The 24,293-nt window shown below is 44.1% G+C and overlaps 2 protein-coding genes across 3 annotated transcripts; both read right to left on the bottom strand.

The window, feature by feature from the left end:
- Positions 1–2,649: 2,649 nt before the first annotated feature.
- LOC112899792 (probable serine/threonine-protein kinase At1g01540) lies at positions 2,650–6,456 on the bottom strand. Of its 2 annotated transcripts, XM_025968400.1 has the most exons (7): positions 5,096–6,441; positions 4,697–4,801; positions 4,477–4,599; positions 4,221–4,391; positions 4,004–4,133; positions 3,709–3,918; positions 2,650–3,262 (listed from the first exon to the last, which is right to left on the bottom strand). In XM_025968400.1, the coding sequence occupies exons 1-7, from the start codon at positions 5,734–5,736 to the stop codon at positions 3,119–3,121; spliced, it is 1,524 nt and encodes a 507-aa protein (XP_025824185.1). In that variant the 5' UTR covers positions 5,737–6,441; the 3' UTR covers positions 2,650–3,118. The 2 variants fall into 2 exon arrangements, with proteins under 2 accessions (XP_025824185.1, XP_025824184.1); XM_025968399.1 differs by having other exon boundaries at positions 4,004–4,391; positions 5,096–6,456.
- Positions 6,457–9,014: 2,558 nt separating this feature from the next.
- Positions 9,015–16,574, bottom strand: LOC112899791 (nicotinate phosphoribosyltransferase 2-like). Its single transcript, XM_025968398.1, has 15 exons — positions 16,238–16,574; positions 13,897–14,041; positions 13,533–13,652; positions 13,279–13,413; positions 13,119–13,180; positions 12,835–12,910; positions 12,287–12,388; positions 12,094–12,210; positions 11,494–11,552; positions 10,882–11,056; positions 10,572–10,706; positions 10,398–10,496; positions 10,063–10,171; positions 9,460–9,572; positions 9,015–9,376 (listed from the first exon to the last, which is right to left on the bottom strand). Exons 1-15 carry the CDS (start codon positions 16,417–16,419, stop codon positions 9,299–9,301), a joined length of 1,707 nt encoding a protein of 568 aa, XP_025824183.1. The 5' UTR covers positions 16,420–16,574; the 3' UTR covers positions 9,015–9,298.
- Positions 16,575–24,293: the final 7,719 nt, after the last annotated feature.

The following is a 24,293-nucleotide window of genomic DNA, read 5'->3' as shown; positions in this document are numbered from 1 at the left end:
CACCACGGAGGGGGATAATAAACGTCATGCACAGGATATATCAAGGATAAGGCTAGGGTTCATTTGCGATAAAGCAAGATTTTACACATGCAAGAGATTATTTAATAAAAGAGTTTTCTCAAAATATTTCTGTACTAATCGAATAATAAATGGGGTTGATCCTACACAAAGGATCCAAGTTTTAATGCTACCGGGCTCTACATCCATAGTAGCTCACGACACAACTGCCGGACATTTTCAAAACAACTCACGCCACAAAAACAACCATCCCAAAAAATCTATTTAAGTGACCATGCCGTAACTCGTCCAATACCGTGAACACGGCTATTCGAATAGATTTTACACTCTGCAGAGGTTGTACACTTTACCCACAAGTAGGGTACCGCACTACGAACACCTTAGTGTCGTTGCGGATCCTAAGAAAACCATTACCTACCTTAGCTGAATCTAACCAGCTAACACGGAAGCAACCATGGAGTTAATGATCTATCAACAAAGTTATAACCGGGATATAACTCGCACAGATCGTATTCCCTCTTCATGATCTCCCGTTGCTCACCAGCTCTCCTTTTGGCTAGCAGAACAACTAGTGAGGTTTAAGCTAAGCCGTTGCCCACACAACGGTCGAGTGGTTGTACGATAAGTGGGTTAGGCAAGATGACACCTCAGTTCATCCTTACATTGACAAGACGGACATCTCCCAACCATGCTCAACCACAAAGGTACAAGCTCACCAGTGGCATTTCACACAGGAAACACCGTCCATCTCATCAGGTTATATCTTTCTTTTATTTTTCCGAAATCCTATTTTATCTTTTAAAACAATCACACCTTTATTTTTGATAAAGCGCGTTGTGGCCATGATTAAAATATAATAAAGAGGATAAAAGGTCCTAAGCATCTCTAGCAGCAGTTAACGTCCAACAGAGCAAATCCTATATAGACATTAACCTAGGTCATCAAGGAGTAGTCATAGCAATCAAGGGGTGGCTATCCAACCATGTCTTGCAATAAAACAATGCATTTTATAAAACGGGGCAATATGTTATATTTATAAAATTGGGATATATATGCATCAAAGGATGGGATTGGACTTGCCGTCCTCAAAGCCTTCCGGAAGCTCCTCCTCGAGGTACGGGTCTTCGGGCTCCGGCTCGCAGTACTGCTCCTCCTCGGTCACACCGTCAGCTACAACCACAAACAATCACACAATAAAAAACAAAGTTCGCCGACAAGCTTAAAAAAAGAGGGGGAAATAGAGAGATTCGATTAAAAAAATAGAGAAGACTATTATATTTGTCGGATGTGGATCCTGAGACTTGGACAAAATATTTGGAGATGATGCGTGGTGGAGTTTGGAGTCGATTCGGAACAAAATGTCGCATGAACTGATGAGTTAAAGATCATTTAGGGAGTAGTTTAAAAGAACAAGGACCTATTTGTAATGAAATAAAGAGATAGAAGGAGCTTTAATTAAATATTTAAGAGAGGGAGGTGGAGGGCTGCGGACTGCATAAGAAGGAAAAGTGGAGAGGATTATGCACAAGTCTATCCTTTCTTCTTCCTCGAGACAGAACAGGAGGGACGGCCAAGCCATGGGCGCCGGCCCACTGGTGCATGGCGACACGCGGGGAGGAAGGAAAAACGGAGAGGAGGCCGAGGGGGTCCGATTCCGGCCCTCACCTCGTGCGGAGACGGTCTACAGAGGGCTATCCACGGAGATGGGTGGTGGCCGGCAACGGTGAGCGGCGGCGGCGAGCTGCAGCGTGAGGTAGAGGAGGGGAGGTGCTGGGGTGGCGTCAGTGAAGTGAGGGGCGGCTTGGGGGCTGATTTATAGGCCGAGAGGGAGAGGGGAGATGGCCGCCATGGGAGGGTCACAGGCAGTACAGGAACCTTGCTATTAATGGCGGTCAGGATGCTCAGGGATAAGGCGCAAGCTGCGAGGGCGAGGGGATGGGATGGAGACGGACCGGCGCAGCAGCGGGTCGCACGCCGGTTTGGCGTGCACGGGTAGCAAGCACACAGTGGCACAGCGAGCAGCAGCGGCCGCGGCGGCCGTGGCGTGACGTGGGCGGCGCGATGCGAGCGCACGTGCACAACCAATAATGGGGCAGCGGCAAGTCGTGCGCTGGCCCGCGCGTGCGCGCAAGGAGCGGGCTACAGCTCGAGCAGGCAGCACACATGTGCTCATTTAAATAATAATTTTTTATTTTAAATTTTCACTCAGTAGCTCAATAATTTAAATAAGCAAAGATATGAAATTTAAATTGTTGCGTTACTCAACAATTTGAATAAGCAAGCGGGAGAATTAGAAGAGAAATAAAATGGATTTGAACAAAATATGAGAAAAGAAAAGAGGGGACACGCGCGCGGCACCGACGATCGCGGCCGGGCAGGCGCACGCGGGCCGACCGTGCCACGATGGTGATGCGACGGGACGGCGGGGCCGGTGGAAAAAGAAAAGGGACTGGTGGAAGAGACTGTGCGATGTCGGGACGGCGGAAAAGGTGGGCTTCAGGAGCTCGAGCGACGGAAAAAATTTAAAAGATTTTTAAGCGAGTGATTGGTAATGCAATTTAAATAAGACAAAAACGCGGGCGTTACACTTGAGCATTCAGTCTGAACAATTGAATCATCACATACCACCGGTTGGTACAACCCCAGCAACCTTGAGCATTCAGTCTGAGCAGTTGCATAATCAGTATCTCATATAACAGGAACCGCAGCGTGACATCATAGACTGAGAACTATATGTCACGCAGATGCTCATAACAGGTAGCATGGTTTGGATGCCACTGGCCAATCCTACTGGAACGGTTTTTCAGCTATAGCAATGCTCAATAATCTTCGCCCACCTCAAGAGTAGACACACCTTTACCATACAAATCATCTCCCGCATAAATACGACCCCAAACAAAACAACCAAAAAATCACTATGCCTAACATATTAATCCGATAATGTACAGATACTGTCACGACGATCACCATTGGTGCTTGCAGAGCTTGCGTGCCCAACTGACCAACCGACGAGACAGCAAATGGGCCTTTTGTGGCCTCACAGCGTACAGATTTTCAGACCAGCATGAGGACTCGGAACAATCACCGCTTTTCCTGATAGCTAGGTCTCTTGAGTTCTCCATTTGAAAGGCTCCCCTCCTTTCGGTGCGTCTTTTGGCGTGTTGTTCCCACTGCTATCGCCCGGTTCGCTTGCAGGTGTTTCAACTGATCTCCCTTGAGTTGGAGCCTTGACACCGCGACGTTCCTGCCAAGAGTAGCAAAAGGTTAGCAACCTAAGTTTAAGTCCTTACTCTAAGTTTGTGTAGTTTTGGAAAATGTTGCTATACTTTTTACAATGAACTTTGAAATTATTAGAAGAATGAACAACTTGGCAGCTCTTGAAGGCTTTGGAGGCTGCACATAATTTACAGAAACAACAAGAATCTCAGACATAATTCGTGAAAACCAAGCAAAAACAAACCGCTCAAGCAATTCAGGGATACTTGACTAATGGCTTAAAAGGAGATGTCACTCAGCGAATCTAAAACAATGTGTACAGAACAAGGCGTTCTGCATGATGACTTTCCTGGTTCGAAATTGGTGGGCAATAATATTTAGGGGCAAACAGAAGAAATGCAAATCATTATATAATGAAATAATGGATTCTCAAAAAAATAAGTTCATAAATATCCACATGCAATCCAGACTTACATCTCTGTAGGGAAAATCATCAACTTCAAGCATGTGAATGACATGCCCGATCTTTGGCCTCTTGCGAGCTTCAGGATCTACGCACCGTAGAGCCACTAGCAAAGCCTTCTTCAATGTCCTAGAAGTAGGCTTCTCAGTCATCTTCGGATCCAAAACCCCTTCGGAATTTCTGTTGCTGACCATTGTCTTCAGCCATTCAACAAGGTTAACCTGAAAAGGATTACTCCACAGTGTTCAGAAATGTATTTCACAAGTTCTTTAATTAGCATTTGTGAGGAGCACAGTCATTACTAACCTCCCCTGGTGGCCTGTTGTAATCAACAGGAACCCGGCCAGATATTATTTCCATGATAAGGATCCCAAAGCTATAGACATCACTAGTTTCATTCAACATGCCAGTGCCCGCATATTCTGGTGCAACATACCTGCAAATAATAAGATAAAAATAAGCCACCACATTCTTGTATATCTTGTGTGATCCTAACTTTGTAGGTAGTGTGTTGATGTCTAACCCAAATGTCCCCATGACCCTGGTTGTGACGTAACTCCTCTCTGAACCCAAAAGCTTTGCTAGCCCGAAATCAGAAAGCTTAGCATTCCAGTGCTTGTCAAGGAGAATATTGCTTGACTTGACATCACGGTGAACCACCTTTGGTTCAAGTCCCTCATGCAAATACATTAAGCTGCACAGTTAGGTAAAATAAAGTAAGCAGACAGTGACAGGCAAAATATTATATACACTGCAGTTATAAGCCAAAAATTGCATACCCTTTTGCAGTTCCTAGAATAATCTTCATTCTGATATCCCATGTAAGAGGGCTCACAGGACCAACATCACCATGGAGCCATTGCTCCAAGTTTCCATTATTGACATACTCATACACAAGCATCCTGGAAACAAACCATATTCAACGAAATTTATGATATAAGCTCCTTGCTTCTACAATTTCACAATCTGACTAAAACTGATGTTCATATAAGAAGATACCTTTGGTTCCCTTCAGCACAGTATCCTAACAGCCGCACAAGGTTCTTGTGCCGCACCCTCCCAATCGCTTCCACCTCAACCTTGAATTCCCTCTCAGCCTGCCCCCTAACAAATCAGAGCATCAAGTTTTACTAATTCAGCAACCTAAAGTCACTAATACAAACATACATTTCGTCATCTATATACTGCAGACTTCACTACTAAGCATGAATCATAGAAAACACGACTCGGTTGGGTTTCTTGCACAATGTCACCATCTAAATTGTCAACATCTCCATTGACCATTCGTGTGCATCTTGCTTAGACCGTAATCAACAATTTCTAAAAGTGAAGGAAGCCAATTCAACACATAAGCTTCTAAATACGGCTATGATTCAGCTTACAGGTAGCATTCAGTACCTGTTGTTGAGAAGGTTCTTGACGGCGACCTGCACGCCGCCCTCGAGCACGCCGTGGTAGACGATGCCGTAGCCGCCCTCGCCGATCACCTTCTCGTCGGCGAACATGCACGTGGCGTCCTCCAGCTCCTTGAGCGTGTACCAGTGGCCCCACCCCAGGTGGGACACCTCCGGGACCCCCGGCTCCCCGCCCCCGCCGCGGCTCTCGCCGCTGGCGCCCCGCGACGACGGGCCCCCGCTCCGCTGGTGGTGCGGCGGCGGCTGCTGCTCCGGGAACGTGATGCGGTGCTCCTTCCCGGTCTCGATCTGGATGGAGTCCGCCGGCGGCGCCTGGAGCACCTGCGCGAGCGGCGCCTTGGGCGGGGCGGCGGGGGCCACGGCGCCGCGGGAGGGCACCTCCTGGATGTCCTTGGGGGGCTTGGCGGCGTGCTTGGGCTGGGCATTGGGCACGACGACGGGGAGGTGGAGGACGGGGGTGGCCGGGACGGCGCGGCGGCGTCGGCGGCGGCGGGACGCGAGCAGGCACAGCAGCGAGAGGAGGACGAGGAGGAGCACGAAGGCGGCGCCGACACCGATGCCGACGAGCTCCCAGAGGTGGAGCCCGAACACCAGAGTGCCCTGGGACAGCTCGGAGTCCGACATGGGCGCCGCGCTGCCCAGCCCCCTCCTGGCTCAAGCAGAAACGGTGGATCTCTCCGGAGCCCGAGCAGAATTGGGCGCTAAAGAACGAAAATTTCCAAGAAAAAAATATCGACAAAAACTGGGGTTTTGCAGGGAATTTGGCGAGCTAGACTGGATTTCGCAGGGAGCAAAATAAGCGGACAATCAAAGTGCCCAAGAATCTCTGCGATTTCTGCAGGGGGTGCAGTGGGAAAGGTAGGACTTTGGGGGTGGGGAGGACTGAGGAGGGGATTTAGGACAGGATGGAGTGACGAAAAAGGTGGATTTGGGGGGCGATTGGGCCCGAAAAGGTTGGATTTGGGGGCAATGCGGGGCGCGGCGAGCGGATCATTTCGGGTGTTGCGAGGAGCGGGGCGAGGTTAATTTAGCTCTGATGGTGCGAGGATGGATTTCGGCTGCGGAGGGTGGTGGTGGTGGTGAGGTGTGGCCTGGGTGGCTGGGTGGTTGGTGGCGATCATTAGAGGCCAATCACATCCCAAATCAACAAGAAATGCAGAGGGAGGCATGGATAGTACAAAAGTGAGTGAGCAGAGTGAGTGTGTAGTGAGGGTAGAGAGAGGAGGTGAGGGGAGGGAGCGGAGAACAGGGCATGGAGGAGTGGACTCCAGAGCCCAGGACCAGTGGGAGGGAGGTAGCAGTGACAGCCTGACAGGCTGCTGCAGGCTTTGCATAATTGTATCGGCGACCTGGAATTCGGTGATAGGGAAGTCAATACCGGATGCCTAGTAAACAAGTACACAGATATTTTTGTGGTCGCATACAGATACAAGGGTTTCAGACGAGAGGCATGAGTTGTTTACTCGAGTGCAGGAATTTCTTCTGGTTTTTAGGAATGTGCAGTTCATTTTTATGAAGTTTATGCTAAATTCGTGTGGAATCTCTTTTGTTTCGAATGGGAGCCTGGAAGTGGGCGTTGCAATGTTCTTATTTTGTCGTCGTTGCCAGATTTCCCGTTAGCACTTGCATTATCTCCTCTCAAAAAAATCACCTGCATTATCATGTATTCAGGAAGGGTTGTTGATTAGGAGGTAGCTATCATCTAAATGTCCTTTTATTTAACAACTAAATCTGCCGACAAATATTAACCGTATGCAGCCGTTGGATTCTTGTGGTGGGTTCATATAGACTCTGTAACTATGAAATGCACACTTAAATCCTTTATTATTTAATAGCGACTCAAAGGCCATCACAATCGCCGCGTCCTACAGTCTATGGTGCTACTTGCCACGTCATAGTAGCAGTAATGGATACATAATAAAGAAATTAAAGATATTTAGAAGTAGGATACGAGTACAACCACAAGAGTAGGTGAGATTAACTTGAATTTATGTATCTTAAATAACACCTAAAAGTATTAGTTTTTCTTTTTGCAATATCTCTATTTCCTAGTGTAGCCATACGCCTTCTGTTGAGAAATTTGCTGCTCATGCCACTGTCTGATGTAGATAGAGTTTCGACATGTTTGTATCTTTAAGAATATAAAATATAAGAACAGTTACATATGCATTGCAAAATTCATAAAACTATATATATATACTAATTGTTATAAAAATACAAAATCATCTTTGAGACCACTTAAAGAGCTAAATTTGTCCAGTTTCGGAGTTGGATGACCCATGTTATCTGGTTTTGCAGTTGAAGGTTGAAAATTAGAATTTTATAATAGTTCGAGATATAAACTGCACTTTTCCCGGTTAACCCTAAGTATAACATGGCCAAGCGTACCATTGTACATGCTCCTAACTTTACAAACTTATATGCTACTAGTTTCGACGTAATATTTAATGTTTGCTATTTAATATTGCATACACAAAAGTTGCATTTCCAGTTCTATTTTGTGCCCCGTAAGTGTTCGACTTAATTTGTGCTACCTTTTTGAAATAAAGATAACAATGCTACACAAGTGGAGACCTCGTGGGATTCCAAGGTAAAAAAAATCATGGCGATGATTATTCGTCTTTGCTGCAGTTGTTCGTGTACCTAGTCCAGCACCGACCTAACGTACATGGCTGGAGGTTGCTGTCGCGGCGACGCCGTCGTTTCGGTTGCCAAAAAAAAAAGCACCACCTCGGCCACGTGATTACCGTACGTCGTCCTCAAAGCGCAAGGTGCAACTTGCTGTGAATGTACGGTGAATAAGATTTGCTGGCTGGCGATGTCTGTTTCCATGCAGAACTGTTCCCCTCGTGGAGCTGCACTTCTTTGTAAAGTCTTTTCAGAAACACAATATAGATGTTAGAAACCAGGCTGGAAGATCTTAAGATTAAAAAAATCTTCACTTTATTTCTTTATAGTTCTTCAATCTTGGAGCTGAGTTTTTTTAGAAAAATATTGAACATGTTTTGCAAATAAAACAACATTTCATCTAGTAGTCCTCATTCCTGAACAGTTCTCTTGGTTTAAATTATTTCATCTATATAATTGCAGGACTTGTCCCTATGGAATGGCTGATGGAAGTGAAGAGGGGGGGGGGGGGGGGGGGCCTGGTTGGCTGCCGACGGGTTGGTAGAGGTGGCGAATGTGGACAGGACAGCAGCGGCTCTACGCTAATGTGTGGTGTAGGGAGTGTTTTCTATAATAGAGAAGGGGGAATAGATGGACAAAGATGTGCTACCATGGATTGATAATGTAGTTTGCCACAAAAAAAATGAGTAATTAATTGTCACATCAATTAATACCACATGGAAGTGGTCTTATAGGGCATACTTTGCACCAATTTTATGATCTGTTTTTTTATTTGTTTTTAGATGTAAGGGATGTAAATAAAAAACCGATAGTGCCTTGATGCTTGTACCATAGACCTCTCACAGGTCTCCATCCCTGCGAGCTCTCCGTTCATGGAGAGTGTGCTCTTTAGTCTTTCCACGAAAATTAGCACATCCAGTCACCCTTTTGGCAGGAATCGCTCCGAGCAAACAGCCATGCGTGCCACAACAACCCCCAAAAGCAACGAACCGATCTGTTACATGTGCTGTCATAACGCAGCGGTAGTTCAGAAAAAAAGAATAACCAGACCAAATCGTTCACTGTTCCGCGATAATTGCAATGGGGGTAGTTGGCGAGCGCATCACCGATTCCTGCTTTACTCTATCGACTGCGCCGTTTGGCCGGACCTGCCTCGCGACACTCCTTGCGTAAGAAACCCCAAGAACAGACAACGGTGACACCAGCGATTCGAGCACTGGCAGACTGGCAACTCTGGTTCCGATCGGTCACCTCCAAATGCGACAAGCACGGCAGGATCTCAAACATTTTTCGCTGTTAATTTCCCCATGGGCTCCGACTGTATTCTGTTTGTTTTTTTTCACAAAGATGTATATATAGTATCCCCACCAATCAAGGGATGTGTAAATCAGGCCTGCATCTACACCAATAACCGGCTTGTACGAGGTGAAACTGTGTGAGAGCAAAATCGTACGGGATGGGCAATTAGCTGATGTTGGGCATGACGCCTCTGAAATCTTTTTTCGCTGTGCTGCTGCTATACTTCCAAGATTGGCCCAAAACTTCTGTGACCATCTTCCTACTGCAGCTCACCTACTGGCGCCTCGTTCAGCCATAGGCAATGGATGAAGTCGTACAGCTTTGCGCTCACGCTTACCTGCTCAAAGTGAAGGGTTAGTGACGTTACTGGTAACGACGAGTCACCATGGGAATGATAAGAGGAAAAGAAAAGGAGCAAACCTTGTAAGGTGTCGGATTTAGCCGCCGGGTGTGATCAGGCCGCAGCTTTTCAAGCTGTTGCATGCAGCGGCTTCTGATCTTGTCCAAAGAGGGCAGCTCTGCTCTGGGTTTGTCTGCAGGAAAACACAGGTGCACATGTCATTGACGCCATAACAAGATAATCAGTAAGTCGAGAGTGAGGACACTACAGTCTACAGTATCTTATTGATCCAACAGATATTTATTATTCAGGGTTTGATAAGGTTATATGCCCTAAGTGTGTCCCGTTTTGTTTAAGAAAACTCCAGTAGCAACATGAAAGGGTTGTCGCTCTGGGGGAAATATCCAACTAGAAATCTACAGAATAATTTGTCCGAGGAAAGATTTTGAGTCAGTCACCTGTTTTCGAGGGAAAAAATTAGCCTGTCACTCTGCTCCATTATTTTAAAAGATTTTCCTACTTAATAAAAACGTAGCGGAAAAGGGGAATCCTTTCAACTTTTAAAGGCTAATATGGAGCTGATGCTGATTACTTTACTTTCCGATTATCAGTTTCCAAAATTTAGTCATGAGTTCATGATCACTGACAAAATTCTCATTACAAGAAAGATAAAAGAGCCATACCTGATCTCCCAGGCCAATAGCACTGAAGAAGCTCCTCAACATGTTGGGGGACAACGTATGCTCTCTTTGATTCAATGAACGGATGGCGGCAGAGGATTCGTTCTCCTGCCTGCAATATTTTGTCATTATGAAATCCAGCTTAACAATGGAGATTACTGCAGATAAAAATGTCAAAGACAAGATACAGAACATAGGAAACATGCGATGAACTCAAGTACTAGATTAGCTATGTTCTGTTACAATGTAGATTCTACAGTACTGTACTTTGATAATTAAGAATCTTGTGCTAAATATAAAGTTCACATGTGAATAAAGAAAACAGAGGTGTATTTTACCTTAGGTGATGGTTCACTTTCACGAATCATTATGTCGACCAGTGGGTAGCCTTCTTTCCCGTACAATCTGAAACATCGCTTTTTGCATGGAATGGAAACCTGAAACATACATCATACCATCAGTGAACCGTACATAGAAATCTATTATTTTAGACATTAGAATACTGGACATACTTTTGCCACATCCTCAGAGAGTTTAATACGAGGTTTACTATTTATCTCAACTAGCTTAAAGACACAGCCAAGAGCAGCCTGGGAATAACATGTTACAAGATAAGTTCCAATCCCAAAGGCATCAACCTCATGACCCTGCAAAGAAATGGAGATTTTAAATTATGTTTGCAACTGATAGGATTAAAAAGAAAGAAAATTCACAGCAGAGACACAAATGCATCTGATAACATTGGCAACACAACTGCCATAATACTGAAAATAAGACCTCGTTTTGATAAATTGTGATACAATCCCGAGATAAGTTTATTACCTGTTTGTTGAGGGCATCAATTGTTTCCTCATTCAGGTCATTGCTAGCAGTGATGACCATCTTCCCAAAACCAGGTACATTAAACTCCTCCTCTACAGCACGAAACACTTTTCGTGCTTCAATAGACAAATAGGCCAGATCACCAGAATCTAATCTAATACCAGATGCCTTGTAACTATACAAGAAGATATTATTAGGTACATGTTTGTTTAAAATTTGAGAAAATTATCAAGGAATTTCTTATCTCAGCCAACCAGGGACACGTGAGAAACCAAACCAAATAGAAATAACAAAACATGCAGCAAAGTCTCATCTGTATTCCCGAAGGATAAAGGAATCTAGATTCTAGAGTACTGAGATATTGCAGCTTATTTTGCAACAAAACGCACCAGTATTACTCAGTCCCTGATTGGTAGGGCTTAAAATAACAAACAAAAAGTTATTATAAGTTTAAACCATCCTAAATATGCTACTGATGTGACCTTCTTTGATAAACTTGAGCTTCATTTGTGTTTTCTTGATTTTTTTCTTTTGAGTACATGAAATTTCCATGGAAAGATAAATCTGTGGTCGAACACACAAGTAATGAGTGCCAAAGGACATTTGACATACCCTAAGTCATGTAGTGCTAGGGCCACTGCGCAGAAATTTGGAATACCACTTCGCATAACCTGAAGGAAAAATAATAATAATGACAATTATGCCCCAGAAATTAAGGATTAAAGATGCAGCATGAATATGATAGTATCCACACTGTGCAGATGAGCGACAATGATAGAAGAGATGATGAGTATGGCTTATGGTAATTGTTAAATGGCACAAAGCATATGTTAAAGATATACATGAATCAGTTAGCAATTGATTTTGATTATGCCTTCTGAATAAATGCCAAGTTAGCTATAATAGTGAAACCACATTTGTTCAGGAATCGTGCAATCACCGATCACTATACTCTTAGGCAAAAATAAGTATGTACATGTCTATGCCTAAAGTAGCAACCAGCACAACGAAAATAAAAGATCACGATTTCTTAATTCCACTGAAGATTAGGATCATTTGGTAACATCAGAATGAAAAGGAGGAATTTAAGTGGGAGGTTTCAGACCTACTCACCACCTCGAGAAAAAGAGTGCTAGCCCTACTCATTCAGACACAAATAGAAGTACAAACAACAAAAGAAAAGCTTGAAGCTCAAACAAACTACCAACTCACGTCATATGTGTCCACAAGAGCTAGGAAGTTGCTTGGAAAAGCCAGCGCATAGGATACAAATGCCGCCAGCTCACTTTGATTTGTATCACCAAATACACCGCCTAATGAATCTGCTGCCTGAAATCAAGAGAAAAAAGTAACATAAGAATACTGTGACAACTAAAACCAATGCAACAAGGTTCTGCGATCACACCTGTATCTTTTGAAGCCACTCTTGCACTAAACTAACAAAATCCTGGCACACTCTTGAACCATCTTTGCTCCTGAGAGCCTTGTCTGGGATCTCATCAAGGCTCTGAAAGGTTTGAAAGTATTACTAATCAGGAAAGAACCAACTACAAAATAAATGGCACAAAAAAGAAATAGTACCCCTCCTCCCAAAACAAAATGTGTATCTAAGCATGAACTTCTGTGGATGCAAATGCAGAAGACAGTGCCAACTGTTGTGCTCATTGTACAGAAATGACATGAACATGAGCCGTTATGCTCATTTGATAATCCATAGGTTTCACATCAGACTGAAAAAACACAATGAAAGAAAACTAGCATGACTAAAAAGAGGAGGAATGGAACACATTACCCTGAATCCTAAAAATGGGGCTAGAAGCCAATGTAGTGAAAAACAATGGTTTTTGACTAATGCAACTACAGTATGCACAGAAATAATGCTCCCCAGTGAAGAAAATTATTGTATTTGTGAAAGCTTTCATTCATTCATAACAGGAAGGATATTTTACTGACCATATACGAGCTAATAAAAGCATGAGAATGTGTTCCACGAAGTGGTATGCCAAACAAATTTCCAGCCAACACATTACTGCAAAAACAAGAAAAAAAATTAAGCAAATGGTGAACACATTTGACATTTTTGGGGAGAAAAAAAACATTTGGTACAGGAAAAAAAGGCTAAGCAATGCAATGATAACTGAAAATACACTGCTTCGTCAAGCATCATTATAAAGAGCAAGGGCCATAAATATGCTGGATTCTTCTACTTATAAATTTTAGAAGTGAAAAGAACCCACCTGGTTGCATCAAAACCTCCCATAAAACAATATTTTGAGGCACTTATTGCACCATCGGGTCCCTGCAGTAATAAAAGTCGTGGTGATATATACACACGAAAATACTAATCTGTAAAAAAAAAGTGTTACAATGACAGTTGAAAAGGGGCGGATGTCACACCTGTGCTCGTCTTAAACCGAATTCCAACAGAACCTTTGATTTTCCAGCAACATGGCGATGCCGTGCAGCATTAGTAGTGACCAAAGAGGCATAATTGATAAGATTTACAAATGGAGTTTCAAGAAGTTGAACCACCTGATGGTGTCATAACAAGTGTAAGTTACCATAGAGGCATTTCAAGGTTTTGGTCAATGCTCAAACAATGTATGGAAAACATATACTAATAGAAAAACTGGTGAGGGCTTTAAACTTACAGCAACTGGACCCTCAACTCTCATCAAGGGCACTTTTGGAAAAACCACCGAACCCTCAGGAATGGAGTACACCTCTACATCAGAGCAGTCAACTTCCCTAAGATAATCGAAGAATTCACCCTAGGAATTGCATATTACATCAGAAAATGAGCATTTAGCAGGAAAATATCAATGGAGAATTCTATTAAAAGTTGAGTGAAAAAAAAGAAAAATATCCTAGGCACGTGCATTTTAAAGTTACTCCCGTTTCCTCCATTCAAAGTAGCCAATTTTTTTCCAGTTCATGCTAATCAACCTATCTAGAAACCATTCACCAAAATTATGAGATCATAGAGAGATTACTCATGTACAGATGAGATGATACCTCACACATTGGCATGACAGATTGGAGGAAAGAAATGTCATGTTCCGTGAACTTAAAATTTGCAATAAACTTAATGCACTCCTCAAGGCCAGCAAAAACAGTGAACTCCCCACCAAATGGATTTTTCCTAAAGTACAGGTCAAAGCTGTGAAATGAAAAAGGAACCAAATCAGGATGAGGTTGACAAAGCTGTTAGCTGTAATACGTTCTTTCCATTCATAGACTTGCATTTGTTGAAATCAAATAAAAAGGCATTAGAAACTAGATTCACTGAAAGCTTCACGGAAGAATAGCACTTGGATGGACATACAAGTTGGTAATCACTTTCTCATGTTGTTCCAAAGAATACTTTGCGAATTCCAAAGATTCAGTTTATGGTTTTTCCGATTGTATGAGTCCGTTATAGGAGGATGATTTTGAAGAATTGCTGACAGATTAAAATTCAATGCACACTTGAATGGAGAATTAATATAGTACAAGACATGCAAGAAATAATCTCCTGTAAACAAATGCATACATTAGCTTATGTTAAGATAATTGTGGATGAATTGTCCAAAAAAAGGAGAAACACGGGGAAAATACTTTCCCTCCTCAGCCTAGTTGAATTATGCCATGGCTTAGCAATAACATACCATTTGCATGTTCAAATTCCCCTAAAATTGTGATAAGAAAAAAAGCTATGTGCGATTGGTGTTGCTTTGTTTGGAGGAATGTGAAAGCACGTCACCAGTGTAATTTAGGGAGCTGTTGATACAAAAGGAAGAAAAGGCGCATTTCATTTTCAGAAGCCGACAAATATCTTATACTGTAGGAAAATAACGATTAATGCAATACATGCAAAAAGTAAGTCCTATTACCTTATTCAGATAAAACCTGAGAGTACAGAGGCACATATGATTAACAAAGGAAAAAGCAGTAGGTTCCAAATGCGCTTGTCAAGAACCATGATTATATTCCATACAGACATAGAGAAAATCCCTTCACCCAAAGATCCTTGTTTAGCACAATATGCATCAACAAGTTTTGGTAGGGCCATACTTTTGCATTGTCATGTTCTACATAGGTAATAACAATATACAAAACTGCCTAGTGTAATCTCGAAGTACATCCCAGAATATTCCTCGAATGACAAAATTACAATGCTTTTTTCTCTTGAAATTCCATTGTTCCTGAACTAGCTAACATACAAATGATGACATCATCTTGCCTTTTCTCCCCTTAGAAAAAGGGGATGTCCACTACTGAAACATGCAACTTATTTAAGTAAACGTTGCTTTCTTGCATACGTTTGGGACTGTACACATTTCAAACCTTGGATGGCCAAAGCAATTAAATATGAAAATGAAATCCAAAGATGAAATGATCATCTCATTTGTTTACTCGAGTAGTAGAGTTCGCACATCTGTTTGTCTTAACTTAGATGTCCCCATCCATTTGTCTCTGATGAATTACATCATGATTTAGGGGGGCAAAAACTCTATGTGCAGACTCTGAAAAGTAACCAAGACTAGGTACACTTATTTGGTAAAATCTATCACAAGAAGGGCAAGGTCGTAAAAGCTTTGGCTCCAGAACCCGATATATGATAAACTAACACAAAATCCGGAATATACCTTTGACAACAGAGCACTAATGATCCCCGTCAACTCCAAGCAACTACAACACAGCTAAAATACCAACCTCGACAAGACAAGGACTGATTAAAATTGCACACTAGCTTCATAAAGAAATACAAAGTTGAGCTATGAAAATGAAAGCCCCATTGGAAGACAGAGCATTTGCTCATTTTTTTAATAAGCAGCATCGTATTGGCAAAAGGTAATACCTATTGACATATAGCAAATGTACTAACGTAGTAACATAAAAACGAACAAGAGATTTAGAGCTGCGGAAATGGTCGAAATGTCGCTACTATTATCATAGCTTCCCAAAGCAAAAACAGAGCACCAACTAGAAAAACAAAATTGAAAAAGGAAACACTCTAACAATCAACCCAACTAGCAGCGGAAAAGACCACGCCGTGCTACACCATGACGGCGAGAAAGTGAGAAAAAATTTGTAATACCAAACAACCGATCCTACGAGAACATATACTGACACATTGATCAGAACCGAAAACGAGAGCATCGCAGCAACAGAGGAGAGTTGCATGAACGATGGCCAATAACATCCCCAAAAGCCCCATCCCTCAAAACCTAATCGGGCACAGACAAGCCACGCTCACCACCCTCGCGCCAGATCACCGCCCCTCGATCCAATCCAATCGGCACCCACGGCCAAACAGGGCACACCCACACGGGCGCGCCGAACTTAGCGGGGCAAGGGGGAAGAGGACACTCACACGGCTCGGTCGGCGTGCTTCCCTGCCTTCCAGTACGCGTAGGCCATGGAAAACTGGTACTGATCGGTGAGCAGCGCCGTCGCCATGGGGTTGGTGGGCGCCCCCACCTGCGCCGCCATCCCCGCATGGGTGCCGTTGCCGTTGGCGTGGGCGCTCGCGTGCGGCGCCGACGTTGCCGCCATCCTGGCCTCCCGGAAGAGCTCCTGGGAGGCGGCTCCGCCTAGGGTTGGCTTGGCTGAGGAGGGGGCGGGAGAGGCTTCCGCGCCGGGAGGGGAGGGGAGGCGGGAGGAGACAACTGGAGACCGGAAGGAGGCGGGCGAGGCAGGGGCCGGATGGGAATTTGGTGGTTTGGCCGGGAGCCGGACGGTATTTATACGTTGGAGGAGTTGCAGGCGACAGGCGTGCACCGGAGGAAAGAGGCAAATGACACCGGCACCCCTGCTGGTCATCAGGTTTGAACCAGCGTCTGCTAACAGTGTTGGGTGTAGACATGTAGTATTTGTGAGGAAGTTACAGTGTTACATCATGATGTTTGATCCCTTGACATTGATTTGGCGTATGGTCTTCCACACCTGCTCCGAATTTTTGTCAAAATTATGCTTCTGCTCCTCTCCTCTGTGCATACTTTCTCATATTTATAGATTAACAAATAGTATCTCATTTGGTGCCAAACAGTGCCTTTTGTTGTGATTAACGATAACTTTGTTGCATGGTTCGATGTGGACCTAGCGGCGGTTGCAGCGGGCATAATAAATAGTGGCGTAATGAAGAGATGGATGTTTAGTAGATAATAGTGTGGTTGGGTGCATGTTTTTTCCCCTTGCTACAGTACATTCTAGCCAATTGGCGGGTAAGAAAACTTGAATCGCGACAAAGCCATACATAACATCCTTTATTTTTAGATAAATCCATCACAAGTGGAAGGGTGACATCAATTTTGTCACCAATGTAATCTGTAACCGAAAATCGGGAGCATACGCGCGCGCGCACACGTGTATCCACTTTTGAACTTTCTCTAATATCTTGACATGATCCGAAAACAACGCCCCGTAAAATCGCAACAGATATTTCACTTCAGTTGCTACTCTCGATTATATTTTTAAATGGCTGATAGATATACATTGTCACAATCATCTCATAGCTTCCACGACTTGTTCTTTATCCGGATTACTTGTTTCTGTTTCGATCCAACTTGTATTTTATCACCAGTCTCTATCGATACTCTGCAAATCCACTTGATCGTCAAAGATCGTGAGATAATTGACACGAAAATTAACACGGGAACTTTGAACCAAGTCGCTGGATTAGAATGTATTTCCAGCATATGCGGAGGGCCAAATCAGAACTCCACCCTCCGCTTGTTTCCATTTCGGTCCGGCCCACTGCTGGCCTTTTTGGACGCTATCCACGGCCCTTTTTATCAGCTCATGGAAGGAATACAGATACGAACTCACTCCTTCCCGTGACAGTTGGGTCCAAATATACGATGGTCCCACCGTCAGGGAGAGTTTATGGCAACACGCGAGTCCACGAGAGAGATGCCAGGTGGCGGTTGGTGGGAGGCCGCCAGGCCTGCCTTCTTTTTGGGTCCGCGGAAATGCACGCTCCTTTCTTTTTCCCTTCTCGTGCCCGTGGCTGCCAGGAATCTTCGTGGATCTCGCCGCCGTGTTGCTGGGATCTCCTGCGGCCGCAGCCGCCGCGCGGACCACCTCGGCCGACCTGTGCCAGGGAATTTTGAATTTTCCACCGTCGGAGTCATCAGGGTGCACGAGCACGACTGTTCTGGTCTCGTGAGAGGAGAACGCAGCTCTCCCGGGATGGAAAAGGCAGTCTACCTAGCACTCCTGGCACCAACAATGTAGCCACCGTAGGGGTTTGAAATTGTTGAGATGATGTTTGGATGAACTCATTTTGTTTTTGCAACAAGAGCCTGTTTGGATCTCAGGTCCTAAAGCAAAAGTGACTAAGCTTTAATCACTTTAGGGGCTAAAGTTCCAAACGAAGTGACTTAAAAAAGTTTACCCATTAGTCTCCAAAGAGGAGCTAAAAGAAGCTAAAAGGAGGAGTTGAGAGAGCCTGCCTCTCATTTTAGTTATTTGATCCAAACAGGGATGACTAAAGTTTAGTCACTTGATCCAAATAGGCTCTAAGTGTTGAGTAAACGGTTATGGCCGATTCACATGTAAGTAACTCCCTCCTTTTTTCTGGCATATTATTAAGATTTCAAAAAAGGTTGGTGTTCATAGGTTTTGTTAATAATTAGTCAAATTATGTGGTACGTGTTTAGTGTTTAGAAGTTGTGTAATAAGCTTGATTTTGCATATCTTTTAATATGTTAGGTTACAATTTTGTAATAATAGTTCCTCCCTCTAGTTACAAATAATTGATGCTTTGGATAGCGATACAGTTTCCATAGCATAATTTTGACTTATACCTTTTGTCGCAAACTGATTATAAAACATAGCAAAAGTATACTTTTTGTGAGACAAATCTACTCATATTATTTTCAAATAAAACTCATATATATGCCAGAATAATATTCCTTCATCTAATAAAGGCACATATCTAGACCGTGTCTGGTCCAAGATGTCAAGTATTTTTTTTTTTTACCCGTAGTATCAAAGTTTCATCTTTCACTAGTCATTGAATAAAAATCTTATTGGAGCACAAAAGTAAGTTTGGCGTGAGTTGTAGACGATATGATAAAAAGCATCCAAGCATAAGAAAATGAGTGAGGTCATACTAATTTACATAAAAATCAACGACCAACAATAAATTACAAACAAGCTAGCAGCCATGTAAAATGTAATGAAAAATATGGCCAACCCCATTCTCAGCATTGATCCAATGCTATTTTTCACATTTCAATGGACGTCTCCATCACGTATTTATCCGTATAGACTAATGCACCATCAACACAGTCACGGTCAAAGGCGGCAGCCTCTCTTTCTCCTGCATGTCGCGGTCCAAATTGTCCTTTCAATTTGAATTCCAACTACAAAAAGTACAGTACCTTTCACGGTCTTTCCAGCACCCTTCTTTCCTGCATGTCTCCACGAGAAAAATTGGTAAGACCAGACTGCCGGGTCATTGTAAATAGAAAAATCTCAAAGGAGCTAGCCGCGAAATCAAAAGAAAAGGAATTTCTAATGAAGTCAGGAATTTGTGATGGGCCTCTCCGGATAAACTTCTGCGCAGCTAGCAGCTGCAGTACGCTATACAAAGCTTGTGCCTGCACAACACTGCTCCTGAACCCCATGCTAGGGTACGTGCCATGCCTCGTCATCACTGCTGGATGGGCGCTGCTGGGAACAGGCGGTTGCTTCAAGACGGCGACGTGAAAAGGATCTCACATGGATCGGACTACCAAAAGAACGCGTCGCTATCTCGATTATCTTATTTATTTATTTATGATGGATCATTTGATAGCGCCACTTGCGAGGGCGGCACTGGTACTAGATCGCACAAGCTGGATTTGGCCCCGTGTTCCTGGGAAGCGACAGAATGATAATCTAGTAGTTTACAGATTTGAAAGCACTTAGCTGGCGGTGGGTGACCGCGAGTGGAACCTCCGCTCGGAGATTCGGCCAGTGGTATAACACGCAGTAGTATTCCGACCTTATGACAATCAGGAGATAAAGGGATTTAGATAGGTTCGAATCGCTGTGAGCTGGTAGTCGATGATCCCTTTAAATGAGCTGGTAGGTTCCGGAAAGAGGCTTACCGCCTTAAGTGTGAATGCGGCGTCTGATGAAGGAGCGCCGGCTTGCAAGTGGCGCCCACCCGCTAGGCAGGGTTCTGCGTCGTGGGCCAGGACTGTCGTCACCCGGGTCCTGCTTGAGGGATCCCGGGATGTTCCGAGATCCCTCCTAGGCTCTATGCATCACCCGAGGTCTTTCCTGTTCATTGCCCGAGGTCGTAGGCGCTCCTCTCCATGTTTATCCGATGTGGCGGAAGGTGTGAGTGGTGGGGGCCACCCCACCTCCCATCGCCAGATGACGCGACATGACCCGGAAGGGGAGGCTCCCTCGGTCCCGGTCGCCGCGCCGTTGAGAGCACGCCTCCCGTAATCATGTTATTTTACGGGGAAGGTGCGTCGGCCACGGGCCTCATCCGGTTGTAGCAGGGCGGGCGCATTAAATGCGCTGCCAGATGATCCCTTCTCCATGAAGGAACCGTGCCATTCTGGGGAGACGCTTGGCCTCCCACGGTCTCGAGTCCTCTAGGAGGCGCCTCAGTTTGGCCCATTACTGCTAATGGACCATAAGGGACTTTTAGCCTATTTATCCTTGATTTGTTCAGAGATGGAGGACACCCGTTCCCTTGGCGCCGATATTAGCAGAGTGCCAAATTTGACTCTTGTGTGTTGCAGTGTTGGTACCATCCGGATCATAGAGCATTTTATTATACTGAGAGTGAGTGTGAGCTGTGAGGTTGATGTGCGTGATTATATTTTAGGAATGTTTTTTTTTTGTCTCCGTTGCAATGAGGTATGCAAGAAGGGTCAGGCCCAATAAAAACCCCAATTTATTTTTTTAATTATTTTGTCTACTTATAATGTGGTCCACTTCTCCACATGGTTTAACGGTTCTATTTACTTCATTTTTATAATTTTATGTGTAGCTAAAGGTCAAAAGAGTTGAATTGACACTTTGTAAACACAGGTTGAACAACGGTGACGATCTAATTCAACTTATCAAAAGATATGTTTAGGACAATTTTCGATAGCATGCTCAATCATTAGTTGACATGCATTCCCGATGCATTGGAGTTTTTACCACAGGACATTAAAATGCTGATTTTCTCTCAAAGATCAAGCATAAATTCATACTATCAGATTCTGTCTGTTGTACTAATTTTGATGGCTAGAGACAATCCTAAAGTGGACAGCTGGTTTTTAGGGGGAAATGTGTTTATAAGTTTAAAACTTTCCCTGCATTCCACCGTATAATTAACCAGCTAATAACCACTTGCATCTGGCAGAGAAATAGAGAATGCCCGCCCAATAACAAGGTTTGATTGGCTTGGACCGCCAGCGGACAGTAGACTGGCATATATAGGAAGGGCCGAGGGGGATGGCGTCCATGGGGAATATTTCTCAAAATATACTTTCGTTTATTAATATTGCAGAAATAGGCGTCCATTTGAAAATCTCATGGATGCCACAGTGCGTCACCTCTCGTTTGGTGAGTGGTGACATGGGGCTTGCATTGTCAACCTGCTAGCTTCCGTTTGTCTTTCCTCTTTAAAAAATGCCCTTTCGTTGGACGCTTGTTCCAAAGGTCACGAAAGCGCCGCGTTCATGTGTTTCTCAACCTTGGAGTTAGCACCCGAATAACGCCAAAAATTATTATGGAAATAGAAAACCATGGTGTGGTCTATGAACTCTAATCGTCAAGTGCGAACTCTAATCGTCAAGTGCTAAAAAAAACAGAAAATGACGTTTATGACACGATAAGCAGGCCCATCTATCCGCTAGCCCAGCCCAGCCACCTCGATCGAGAAAGTGGAAGCGAACGGGGCCGCATGCAGGCTGCGAACAGCATGCCACGCCAGCCACGAAATGAGCTGCAAGGCGAACAAAACCAAGCGCATTCGTCGCGACCGAGCGGTGCAGGCAGCTTTTTTTTTAACCGGGTTTATGTTTCATTCATAAAATTTGGTGATTACAGCCCATCTTATAAGGACGCCCTCAACAGAAAAGAAATTACAATCAAATCCTTGTGAACTTCCGGTCTTCCTCGCCGCCGCCGGCCGGAGCACAGCTTGAAGCCGACCTCTTCCCTGACGAAGATACACAGTTTTTTATTGCCATCTTGAGCAGCACATCGGATCCCATATGCAATAGAAACACCGAACGATCCGGCTGAAAAAGACGGCCACTAGCCATCACATTGCCAGGCAACGAGGAATCTGACGCTTCAAAGACCGATAAATACCCCAAATCAACGGACGGCGAGTCACCCCAAAAGAGGGACTGAACCACCAAAACAAGTGGGAACTATAAACCAACATATTTCACTACGTGTTGGTAAACTAAACTCCAAAGATCGACGCCGGCGAGGTCAACATCCCCAACGTAGACAAAGGAGTAGAAAAGATTCCTCGGAACACTTGCCATGTCGTTCTCGTTGGTGACGAAGTCCATGCCCGCCAAGACCAAACCGCCGCCAACAAAGACGACAACAGAGGAGCTTGTGGAGAAGCAAAAGATCTCACCACGCACACCATGCTGGGGCCAAAGGACGACGACGACAGCCAAGCCGACAGCGAGATATAGCAGATCCCCAATCGGACTGACCACCATGGGAAGATTTATTCTAATCTTCCCTCTCTCTTCACTGGAAGAAGCAGCACAGGCAGCAACATTACCAGAGAAGAAGCAGAGACGGCAAAAGATCCATCCAAGCATCTCATCATGGGCGCAACAACTACTACTCTAGACCTAGGTTAGAAAGAGATAGTATGGACATGTTTTGATGTGATGGGACTGCCGTCACATCGTATGTTTTGGACACCAATTAGAAGGACTAAATATGACTAACTATAAAACTAATTGCATAAATGAAGACTAATTTACGAGACGTAAGGCTAATTAATCCATCACCAGCATATATTTACGGTAGCACAATATTGTCAAATCATAAACTAATTAGGCTTAATGGATTCGTCTCGCAAATTAGTCTCTATTTATGCAATTAGTTTTATAATTAGACTATATTTAATACTTCTTATCGGTATTTAAATATCGGATGCTACGGATACTGAAATTTAGTCGGGATATCGAGACACCGTGTATACATCGGCCGCCGGATCTGCAGCTCCCCATCATCTCCCGCGGCAGCAAGCCTGACGGAAACGACGGGGAGCCGACGAGAACGGCGCCGAGAAGCGGATCGCCTCCGAGTCGCCCTTTTCGACTGTAGCGAAAGGGAGAGAAGGCGAGAAGATTCTACCCCCTTCTGGTGCAGTGTCAGCGGTGCAGGCAGCTGGTGGGCTTCAAAGAGCTCACGGGGGGAGCGGCAAGGTGGGCCCTTGGGCCATGCAGTGGAGTGCGAGGTTGCAGCTCAGTTGCAGCGCATGGGCCTTCTAGAAGGATCGCGACGTCCTAATCTCTCAGACCAGTCCGTCCATTCGAGACCAGGCCTCTATCTATCCCCTACCCCGCGCAACGCCATCCCCACTCGCGAACGGGCCAACCGCCATCGTAGATAGGGGCCGATTGACTGCGAGAGGTCTTGGAGATTTATAATAGGGGGTCCGGACAGATGGTTAATCGGGATAAATCAGCTATCTTCTTTAGCAAGAACTGTTCTACGATTCAAAAGAAGAAGCTTGAAATCGCCTGAACATACACAATGAAGCTCTAGCTGAAAAGTATTTGGTCCCGCCGATTTCTGTTGGACGAACGACAAAAGAGGTGTCTGAGTATATGCCCACAAGGGTGAAGGGACCAGGGATTACATTACCGGTGATACAGCATTTATCAGTGAGCTCCGGTAACGATAATCAGTTGAAAATCGATGAAAAATCGCCAAAACCGATTGGTAAGGAGAGCTAAATTTAAAAAAAATGAAATTCAACAATTTATCATCGATAATCGATGCAAACTGCACGATTTATCGCTTCGCCTACTGAAAATATGTTTTGGCAGTGGAAAAAAATAAAGATTTGATAGCCGTTAAATTTTTAGATTATGTATTATATTATATTAGATAAATTACACATACATGCACAATTTTGCATATAGAATTGCCTAAGAAATAAACATATTTACATATTTTGCCCATAAAATTGCATAAAGCACATGAATTTGCACATATATATACAAACCACGAAGTGTATAGTTCATATAAACAAACGAGTGCATAGTCCATACAAACTTCATAGTTCACAGAAATAAAAGAGTGCATAATTCATACAAACCTCATAGTGCATAGAAACAAGAGTACATAGTCTATACAAGCCACATACAAACTTAGCAAGCACATAGTCCATACATGAAGGCATTCGGCATATCAATTTAATCATTCTTCGGTCTCTTCGATTATCGACG

The sequence above is a fragment of the Panicum hallii genome, chromosome 7 (assembly GCF_002211085.1).
Source record: "Panicum hallii strain FIL2 chromosome 7, PHallii_v3.1, whole genome shotgun sequence".
NCBI lineage: Eukaryota > Viridiplantae > Streptophyta > Magnoliopsida > Poales > Poaceae > Panicum > Panicum hallii.
This window is presented reverse-complemented; position numbering and strand designations above follow the sequence as displayed.